The sequence below is a fragment of the Sarcophilus harrisii genome, chromosome 5, assembly GCF_902635505.1.
Source record: "Sarcophilus harrisii chromosome 5, mSarHar1.11, whole genome shotgun sequence".
Taxonomy (NCBI): Eukaryota; Metazoa; Chordata; class Mammalia; order Dasyuromorphia; family Dasyuridae; genus Sarcophilus; species Sarcophilus harrisii.
In genome coordinates, this window is record NC_045430.1 from 286,532,170 (window position 1) to 286,542,668 (window position 10,499).

Below are 10,499 nucleotides of genomic sequence, written 5' to 3' on the forward strand. Positions count from 1 at the left end.
AATGAACAAATCAAAGGCTTTCTCGGAAACAGGTGCCCCGGGGGAGGGTCCCCAGGGCGGCAAGTGGAAAACGCCGAGGCAGGCGGTTGGTTCTAGTGCCAGAGCCCGGAACCCCAGGGGGCCCATCTATATAGGAAGAAGGGGTGGCGGGGACTGTGGCGGGGAGGGCTGCGCAAAGACTCCCCAGGAAGGAGAAGAGGAAGGGAAAAAGAGGGGAACGCGTGTCCGGCCTCTGCCTGGAGCCCCGGGGGGGAGGGGGAGGGAGCGTCCAGCCTTTGAGGACCCCCAGGGAGGAGAGGGAGAGGGGAGGCGGGAAAGCGAGTCCAGTTGGCAGCCCGTTTCAGCCGCTGGACAGCTCTCGGGGATGCTTTGATCAGGCCCCAGTCTGAGGCTACTGGGCGCCTCTTTCAACTCTCCGGCCCCCAGACTCCTTTTCTTCAGGCCAGACACGCCCTCATCTCTTCCTCAGACCCTCCAGGGCAGGTGGGGCCGCAGGGGGCCTCTCCTGAATCATCTTCCGCAGCCCAAAGAGGCTGGGTGGGGTTTGGGATCTTTAAGCTACCCCCGGCCGGTAGAGACGCACTGAACTTGTACTCCACTAAGACCCCCAGATCTTTCCTAGACAGGGCGCTGGTCCAAGCCCCGCCCCTTCTGCCGGTGAAGATGATTATTCGCACCCAAGGGTCACGAACTGTGTTAGCCTGGCCACCGACCGAAGAGTCACACTGCCCCAGGCAAAGGGCAGAGCCCTGTGGCACTATACCGGACACCGGGACCGCGAGGGGCCCCAAAGTGGGGACACTTTGAGTCCGATCGGGGGTCAGGTTCGTGACGGAAGTGGTCTCTCGACGGCTTACTCTCACTTCCGGCCACGCACGCGCCTCCCGGGTGGGTGGGGCCCGGCACTGGGCAGAGCTTCTTCCACACGTCATCTTCCCTTGACGGAAGCGCTCCTTCTGCAGCAGCCTCCACGTGGGCCCGGGTATTGCATCAGACCCCCAGGCGGCCAGGCAGCGGAGGGGGAGGGGAGAGGGGGTGGAGCCGGGGAGGTGGGCGGGAACCTGGCTGAGACCGAAGAGGGTGGGCCGGGTCCACCCCGGCCCGCCCCTCTGTCCTGGCCGCCTGGGCTCATTCGGAGGCTAGCCCGGCGGTGACTCGGTCAGACGCCTTCGCTGCACGCGCGCGGTCCGGAAGAGTTCCGTCATCCGGGGTAAACTGAGGCTCGGCCATGTGCGGCATCTGGGCGCTGTTCGGCAGCGATGAGGGCCTGTCGGCGCAATACCTGAGCGCCATGAGCGTCGCCCACCGGGGCCCCGACGCTTTTCGCTTCGAGAATGTGCACGGCTTCACCAACTGCTGCTTCGGCTTCCACCGGCTGGCCGTGGTGGACCCCGTGTCCGGCATGCAGCCCCTCCGCCTGCAGAAGTTCCCCTCCCTGTGGCTGTGCTACAACGGCGAGATCTACAACCACCGGCAGGTGGGGAGTGAGGAGGGGCCCGGGCATATCCCGGGGGGCTGGGGTCACGTTCCGGCTCGCCTTCCCCCGACCCGGGATTGGGGGGGGGTTCAGCCCTCCCGGGGAGACGGCTTCAGTTTTTGCCTTGGCCCCTCCCCCTTCCCCTTCGCGTATCCAAGGCCCCCAACTGAGTGCCAAATATGGTGCCAAAGCCTGTGCACGAAACCTCAGCTGCCTCCGTCTGGGGTGGATTTCAGCTCCCTATCTGCGATCTGTTTCACCTCCCCCACCCTCTGCCCGGTCCGTTTCCCCTCTCCGACGTGTGGTGGATTTCACCTCTATCTCTGTGATCTATTGCCCCTCCCTCACCTCTCTGGTCCATTTCACCTCCGTATCTCTGTGATCTGTTTCTCCTCCCCCACCTTTCTGGACCATTTCACCTTCTAGACAGCTGTGGTGGATTTCACCTCCCCCACTCTGTCCAGTCCATTCCACTTCTCTATCTATGCGATCTATTTCACCTCTCCCACCTCTCTGTCCAGTCCATTTCACCTCCGAATCTCTGTGATCTGTTTCTCCTCCCCCACCTTTCTGGACCATTTCACCTCCCCCACTCTGTCCAGTCCATTTCACCTTTCTATCTCTGTGGTCTTCATCACCTCCCTGTCTCTCATCTATTACACTTCTCCCACCTCTAGACCATTTCTCTAGGATTTCAAAACTCACTCCCCCCCTTTTCTCTCTAACCCTGCCCCCACCCCTGATGCTCACCCTCAAGGCTTGGACTATTGCTATAGCTTACTGGAAGGGGGCGGGAAGAGAAAGTCCCAACTAAAATCTCAGTATCTTTAGGAAGCTTTTCCCAATCTCCTTAACTCCAGTACTTTCCCTTCCTTTTCTTTTTCCCGTTTTTCTTATCTCTCTTAGATTACTTTGTACGTAGTTGTTTTCATGATCTTCCTCCATTTGTTGGTAAACTCCCTGAGGGCAAGGACTGGCTTCTGCCACACGCTCTATGGATATCTAATAAATATTTATCGAGTTGATTTGCATTGAGCTCCCCTAGGGGCGCTGGATTGAATTTACTCCCCAGGGCTTTTGAGTTGGCTCTGGCTTCGCCTGGGTGGGACCTTTGGTTTGCGGTCCCTCTCAGCCACCTGAACAGCTGATGGGTTTCATCAGCATCTCACCTGTCTTGGAGGCCACTGCCTCACCCCGCCCCCTTCTAGACCCAATCACAGGTTCTTACTTAGCCCCTCCCTGAGGTGCCATGGGCACTCCTGAGGCTGTTTCCTTGTCTTTGTTCTCTGCCAGTGGGCAGGAGAGCTTCTAGGTGCAACCTGACTCTGCCACTTTCCTCCCCTCCCCTCTCCTCCCCCTCTCTCCTTCCCCTTTTCCCTTCTCTTCTTCTCACCTCCCTCCTCTTCACCTCCTCTTCTCTCCCTCACCTCACAGGGGAACCTGCTGTTTCTCCTCTCCCCCATTCCTTCTCCCTTCTTTCTCCCCTCCTGTCCTGCCCCCTTCCCTTTTCCCTTTTCCCTCCACTCACCTCTCTTCCTTTTCCCCCTTTCCTCCTTTCCTCCTCAGTATGCTCAGATTAGAAATGGCCGAGTTGAATCTGTCAGCTCCTTCCCCAGCCTTCGGGCCTTCAGAGTTCTGTGCCTGAGGTGGGGGCTGGGAAAGGAGGTGGCTCCTGGAAGCTCAGCCCTCTAACCCTAACCCTAAATGCCTCCAGGCTCTAATCCTAACCCTAACCCGACTCTATCAAGCTCTGCCCCTTGTTGGCAATATGGGGGGCTCTTGAGGAGGCCCTGGAGGGGGGGTGCTGACCACAGATGGGCAGAGAGGAGGGAACAAGCACTTATGTGGCACATACGGAGTGCGGGGACACAAAGGCAGACGGCGCTGACTCACACTTGACAGATTTGCCAGACATCTTTCCCCAGTGTCCCCTAGGATGACACCCAGCAGCCCTGCAGAGGAGGTGCAGTTTTTACACGGGTCCATATTACAGTTGGGGTAGATAAAGATTAAGTGCCTTACCCAGGATCACCCAGCTGCTTCCTGACCCCAGGCCCCAGGCTCTGGTCACCGGGGCTCCCCCAGCCACCGCGGGACCGGTGGGGTAAGGCCTCCGCAGCCCCAGGCTTGCTGTTCTTCCAGGCCCTGCTCACGGGAGGCCCAGTCAGGCGCCCTGTTGTGGCTGTCCTGAGCTTGGGCCGTGGGGGCCGGCCTGCCTCCTGCAGGGGGGAGGAGGGCAGCCGGTGTAGACCAGCCTAGTCTGCAGGCCGTTGGCGGGTGCCGGGCCGACGTCCCCCCTCTCTGTCCCGTGTCCCCCCAGCTGCAGAAGCACTTTGGGTTTGAGTACCAGACACAGGTCGATGGGGAGATCCTGCTCCACCTCTACAACAAAGGGGGCATCGAGCAGACGGCCCCCATGCTGGATGGCGTCTTCGCCTTCATCCTGCTGGACACTGCCAACCGCAAGGTGTTCTTGGGGAGGGACACGTTTGGCGTCCGGCCGCTGTTTAAAGCGCTGACGGATGAAGGATTTCTGGCCGTGTGCTCTGAAGCCAAAGGTAGGGGGGGATGGGAAATGTTGGGGGGCACCCATACGTACGGGGGAGGGTGGGGAACAGGGCCCATTGGAGGGCCCGCCGGACCCCTCAGGACACACAGGAAGGCGGGCGCCCAAACACCGGCCCGTCCTCAAGGCAAGGCTGGCCCCAGGAGCCCCCCAGGAGCCCCTCAGGGCTGGGAGAGCCCTCTGAGCCTCATGTGGCCCCTCAGATCCCGGTGGCCCCTGCACCACACCACCCTCATCACTTGTCCTGAGACCCCAGATCAGGGGCTCAGTGGGTAGCGTTTGGGACAGACCGCCCATGAGCTTGCTCACGTCTGTTTGGTCCCCATGACGGCAGATAATGGGCCAGGGCCCACGAGGCGGTTAAGTGCCAGGCCCGGAGCTGGGGGCCTGATCCATGGGGGGCTTTTTCCTCTCAGTCATCCTCCTCCCCGCAGGGGCTGCCAGCCAAGGCCTGGGTGTGGCTCCAGCAGCCTGGCCCCGCGGGCTCCGGTCCAGGGTCCTGCTGCCCCCGTCCTGGTCAGGGCACCGTGGCCCTGCCCTCGTGGCTCTGGCCTGGGGGAGCAGGACCCTGGCTGGGTGTGAAGGACCCCCCCCCCAGGCGGGTGCCTTTTGTCTGTCGCTCTGAGAGTCGGTCCTCACGTCCCCCGCTTCCGCAGGCCTGGTCAACCTGAAGCACCCCGCGGCCCCCCAGCTGCAGATCACCCCTTTCCCCCCCGGCCATTACGAAGTCCTGGACTTGAAGACCAACGGGAAGGTGGTGTCTGTGGAGCTGGTGAAGTTCCACCAGTGCCGGGACCCCCCCCTCCACGCGCTCTACGACCCCCTGGAGAAGCTCTCCTCAGGTAGCAGCCGTGGGGGTTGGGGTGGTGGGGGAGGGGCTGAGCGTGGGCCCATGGGTGCAGGGGGGAGGGGGGCCCTCGGGACGCTCCCCTCACCTCATCTGCTCTTTCCAGGCCTGGATCTTGAAACAGTGAAGGGCAACATCCGGCTGCTCTTCGACCGCGCGGTTCGCAAGCGCCTGATGACGGACCGGCGCATCGGGTGCCTCCTGTCAGGTGAAGGGGCGGGATGTCCGGGGGGAGGGGGTCCGGCTAGGACTGCGCTGGGCCACAGGGCCACCACTGCTTCTGCAGGAGGGAGGCGGGGCCGGGCTTCCCTGCGCTCACGGCCCGGGCTCCTCTGCCAGAGCCCCTCGGGAAGCGCCCGGGCCCTCCCCCTGCCGCTGAAGCCCCGGGCGGGCTGGGGACGGCGGGCTGGGGACGGCGGGCTGGGGACGGCGGGCTGGGGAGGGTGGGCTGGGGACGGCGGGCTGGGGAGGGCGGGCTGGGGACGGCGGGCTGGGGACGGCGGGCTGGGGAAGGCCGGCGGCAGCCCCCCAGGAGCCGGGGCGGGCATTCCGCGCCCTCCTGCTTTGAGTCATCCTTTGAGTCACCTCTCCCTGCCCCTCCCCGGCTCCCCGCCGCTCGCCCTTCTCTTCCCCAGCGCCCGGCTCCGGGCTGGCCCAGGAAGAAGTCCCTGCCCCCGGCTCCAGGGGCTCCCTCCTGCCCCCCAGTCCCCCGGGGCCCCCCGCCCCGGCCCTCGGGCTGAGCGCCCGCTGCTCATCGGCTCTGACTCCGGGCGCCGCCTTTCGCCCGAACCCCGTGCGGAGCATGGGAGCTGGCACGTGGCGGCCTTGCCCGGTCCCGCCCCTGGCGGCTGCTGCCCCGCCCCGCCCCGCCCCCCGCCTCCGCTGGGCCCCTCCCCCTCCCCTCCCCCTTCCCCCCTCCCCCGCCCGCCCCCTTCCCACAGCCGCGCTTCTTCCTCAGGCGGTCTGGACTCCAGCTTGGTGGCCGCCACGCTCCTGAAGCAGCTGAAGGAGGCCGAGGTCTCCTACCCGCTCCAGACCTTCGCCATCGGCATGGAGGACAGCCCGGACCTGCTGGCCGCCCGGAAGGTCAGCGGGGCGGGGCAGGGGGAGGGCCAACATGGTGCCCCAAGGGGCGGAGGGCCGAGTCTACCCCCTGCTGGCCGAGTGCCCCCTGCTGGGCGGGGGGCGGAGTCTGCCCCCTTCTGGGGTGGAGGGCCGAGTCTGCCCCCGGCCGGCCTCTCCTGCGCTCTCCCGGCCCCCCGCATCCCGGCTCCCCCCTGCAGGTGGCGGCCCACATTGGGAGCGAGCACCACGAGGTCCTCTTCAGCTCCGAGGAGGGTCTCCAGGCCCTGGACAAGGTCATCTTCACCCTAGAGACCTACGACATCACCACCGTCCGAGCGTCCGTCGGTGCGTGAAATGGCGGGCCCGGGCCTGGCGGGGGAGGAGGGGGTCCGGGGGCGCCTCCCACAGCGATCAGCCCCTCCCCCGGCAGGCAGCTGCAAGCGGCCCAGGGCGCACGGAGGGGACCCTCTCACAAAGGTGGCCTTGGCCTGGGCTCCGCCCCATCGTGCCCTAAGCCACACCCCTCCAGCCACGCCCCAGCCACGCCCCTCCAGCCACGCCCCTCCCCCGGCCCAGGGCGCACCGAGGGGACCCTCTCACAAAGGCGGCCTCGGGCCCGGGCTCCGCCCCCCGTGCCCCCCCCCCCCGCCCGCCCATCCGCCACCCTCCCCGGCCCCAGGGTGCCCGGGGACCCTCTCAAAAGGCGGCCTCGGGCCGGGTCCGCCCCATCATGCCCCTGCCCCCCCTCCAGCCCGCCCCTCCGCCACCCCCCCCCGGCCCGGGGCGCGGAGGGACCCTCTCCAAAGGCGGCCTCGGGCCCGGGCTCCGCCCCATCGCCCTGCCCGCCCCCCGCCCCCCCCCGGCCCGCCACCCTCCCCGGCCCAGGGCCCGAGGGCCCTCTCCGGCGGCCTCAGGCCCGGGCTCCGCCCCATCATGCCCTAAGCCACGCCCCCAGCCCGCCCCTGTCACGCCCCTCCCCCGGCCCAGGACCCTCACACAAAGGCGGCCTCAGGCCCGGGCTCCCCCCCCCTCCCCTTCCCCCCCCCTGCCCCTCCTCCCCTCCCCGGCAGGCAGCTGCACGGCCCAGGGCGCACCGAGGGGACCCGGCTCGGGTCTCCGGGAGCCTCGGGCCCCAGACTCCCGCCCCGCCCAAACCCGCCCCTCCCCCCCCCCCCCCCCCGCCCCCGCCCCACCCGCTCCGCTGCGCCAATGGGCTTTCCCCTCCCCCTCAGGCATGTACCGGTCTCCGTACATCCAAAACACGGCAGCGTTGCGTCTTCCGGGAGAGGGGCTCGGGAAGTCACCCAGGGTCTCTCCCACCAGGTGGGCCCCCCCAGCCCCCGGCTCCCTGGGCCCTTCCTCAGCCCCAGGATGGGGGGTGGGGGGCGCTGGCACTTGGCCCGGTGTGGGGCTGACCGCGGGCTCGGGCCTCCCCTCTGAGGCGCCGGCGCTGCCCCTCAGCCCGGGCAGTTTGCCTGCCCTGCCCCAGTCTGCAGGAAGAGAGGGCTGTGTCCCAGCAGCTGCCCCAGCTCCTGCCCTCCCTCCTTGGGCTCCTCCCTCTGTACCTCCTCCCTCCTTGGAGTCCTGGCTCCCTCCTCCCTCCTGGGAGTCCTCCCTCTCCCCTCCTCCCTCCTGGGAGTCCTCCCTCCATCCCTCCTCCCTCCTCCCTCCTGGGAGTCCTCCCTCCATCCCTCCTCCCCCCTTCCTCCTGGGAGTTCTCCCTCCTCCCTCCTGGGAGTCCTCCCTCCTGCCCTCCTCTCTCCATTCCTCCTCCCTCCGTCCCTCCCCTTAAACAGGATTGGTAGAGGAACCCCCCTGGAAAACTCCAGACTCTCTCCATTACCCTCGGCCGAGACCCAGGAGGAAGTAAAGGCTTCTGAAGGGCTCACCTCTTTCGTCCTCGGGACGGACCCCCGGCATGGGTAAGCACCGGTCGAGCCCCAGGCAGCTAGACCAGCTCAGATAGGCTGCCTGGGGGGGTCTGCCTTCCTTCTCTGCCTCGAGGCAGATGGAGGAGGGGGGGCTGAAGCTTCCCCTGGGAGGGGCCCTGGTGGGACCGCTGGGGCTCCTCCCATCTGGGTCCTGGATGGCCTGAGGGGTCTGGGCCCCCCTCGACACAAGGTGCCTCCGACTCCCAGGGGGCGTCTCTGCCGTGCCCTCATGTCTCTAGGAGGGCCCTTCCCCCCCTAGTGGGTATCTGGGGCTCACGGGACCCTCGGCCAGGGCCCATGCCTCCCCTGGGCCCCCTCCCTTCGGGCCGCCCCATAAAGTCCCTGCTGAGCCACCTGGGATGGGCCGAGGGCCCGGAATGAGGATGTCCGAGGGCCAGTGGCCGGGCCGGGCGGGGGGGGGCCCACCAGAGCTCCTGGAGCCCCGCCATTGGCGGGGGGCAGTGTCCAAGGGACAGGAGGACAAGGCCAGGGGCAGGGGACAGTCCCAACTTTCTTAATTGACCGTCCTGTGTCCGCTGGCCCAGGTGAGACCTGCCGGGGGGGCGCCCTCTGCTGGTGGCCCTGGCTGCTGCGCCTCATGTGCACACAGTAGGTGCCTCACCCATGCTTGTGGCCTCCCAGGCCGGGCCAGTGGGGAAGGAGCTGGGCAGAAGGGGAGCCTCTGCTGCCCAGCCCCGCCCCCAGCAGCGGGACCGTAACTCACGGCCGCCCCTGGTCAGAAGCGCGTCAGGGCCTCGGGGAGGCGCCGGGGCTGGGGGTGCAGCCCTCTCCCCACTTCTGTTCTCTCTCCAGCCTAGAGCTGCGGGTCCCGTTTCTGGACCACAGATTTACTTCCTATTACCTGTCGCTGCCCCCAGAGCTGCGGATCCCAAAGGTACCGGCCCAGGCTTGCAGGGGCCCCCCGGGGCAGGGCGGGGGGGGGGGCGAGGCCCGGACTCAGCGGCTCTCTCCCTCCAGAACGGGGTGGAGAAGCACCTGCTGCGGGAGGCCTTTCAGGACTGCGGCCTGCTGCCCAAGGAGATCCTCTGGCGGCCCAAGGAAGCCTTCAGCGACGGCCTCACCTCCGTCAAGAAGTCCTGGTTCACCATCCTCCAGGAGCACATCGAGCATCAGGTCCTGGGACCGGCGGGGGATACAGATTAGCCAAGAGGGAGGGAGGAGGAGCAGCGCCGGCCCGGGTCGGGGCAGGCCGCCATTGGAGATTTTGGGGGGCTGTGGATGGCCCTTCTGCCCCTGAGGGCCCTGAGTTCTCTAGGACTCCCAGTGGCGGTCAGCCAGACCATTTGTCCGGTTTGCTTGTCTCGCTCGGGGGGTGGGGAGATGGGGCTGGCCGGGCCTGCAGGTGCTGGATCCGCACCGGGTTCCCCCCCCCCCCCGTAACGCTGCCGTCAGAGAGGCCCCTCCCGCGCCCACGAGCAGGGACCGCAGCTCCTGTCTGGGCCGGGCGTTGCCCTGACCCCCCCTCCCCTGCCCCCCGCAGGTCTCTGACTCGCTGCTGGAGAACGCTGCCAAAAAGTTTCCCCTGAACACTCCGAAGACCAAGGAGGGCTACTACTACCGGCAACTCTTTGAGAAGCACTACCCCGGCCGAGCCGACTGGCTCCCGCACTACTGGATGCCCAAGTGGATCGAGGCCAGCGACCCCTCGGCCCGCACGCTGGCGCACTACAAGTCGGCCGCCAAGGAGTAGCCCCGGGCGGGCCAGGCCGGCCCCGGCTCCCGGGAGGCGGCGGCCAGGGGCCCTCCCCGCTCTGTACCCGCGCAGCCCAATAAAGTTTTCAGCCAGATGCCACGCAGGCTGTTTCCCGGTGTCCTCTCTGTGCTTCCCTCGCACAAGGGTCTAAGGACACCGAATAGCTGAGTTACGGTGGATAAGGATGCTGCCCATGGTGGGGCGGGGGCGGGGCGACGGGGCCTGTCCCCAGGAGGCGCAAGGGGCGCAGGAAGCCTGGTCCTCAGGGACCCAAGGCGGGCTACGGGACCCGCGCCTGTCCCGGCTGTTCAGTCTCTGAGAGTCGGCGGTCCCGGGGCGGCTGCAGAACCGGCCCCGTCACCGCCGGGCTCGGGCTGAGCTTATACCAGGGCAAAGCAGAAAGAAGTCCTTCTGAACCTGGCGACTCGCAGCAAACGGGCCCCACTGGAACAGGAACTGGACTGTCCGAGGAACCACAAATCTTCCGGACTTTGTACTGTCTAAAAGCATATAATAAAATCACCATTTTCAAAGCCGAGCGGCCTCTGTGCTTCTCGTGGGACTCACAGCATTTAGAGGAGCGCCGGTGACGCTCTTCTGTGTCCCCCAGGCCCGTTCCCAAGGGGCCTTTACCCCAGGAGAGGGCAGGCGACTGTCTCTTGACCTGTGCGTACAGGACATACAGGGGGAGGTGTGGGAGGGGGGCAGGGGGCAGAGCACAGCGGGAGGGGAGGGTGGGGAGGACGTTCCTCCCTGCACGAGACAGTCTGCACAAAGGCGCCGAGCTGGGGCGAGCAGGAGTTTGTAGGTTTTCCTGGGATGGTCTGTGGCTCTGGGCAGGTACGATGGAGAACATTAGAGCGAGTGGAAGATGGGAGTTCCAGTCTTCAGGCACTTAG

At 66.5% G+C, this 10,499-nt stretch overlaps 1 protein-coding gene across 1 annotated transcript; it reads left to right on the plus strand.

Moving 5' to 3' along the window:
• The first annotated feature begins 1,029 nt into the window (after window positions 1-1,029).
• ASNS (asparagine synthetase (glutamine-hydrolyzing)) lies at window positions 1,030-10,138 on the plus strand. Its single transcript, XM_031940290.1, has 12 exons — window positions 1,030-1,477; window positions 3,798-4,035; window positions 4,700-4,885; window positions 4,997-5,098; window positions 5,849-5,976; window positions 6,174-6,300; window positions 7,188-7,278; window positions 7,752-7,877; window positions 8,146-8,371; window positions 8,500-8,781; window positions 8,865-9,020; window positions 9,388-10,138. The coding sequence occupies exons 1-12, from the start codon at window positions 1,229-1,231 to the stop codon at window positions 9,595-9,597; spliced, it is 2,121 nt and encodes a 706-aa protein (XP_031796150.1). The 5' UTR covers window positions 1,030-1,228; the 3' UTR covers window positions 9,598-10,138.
• Window positions 10,139-10,499: the final 361 nt, after the last annotated feature.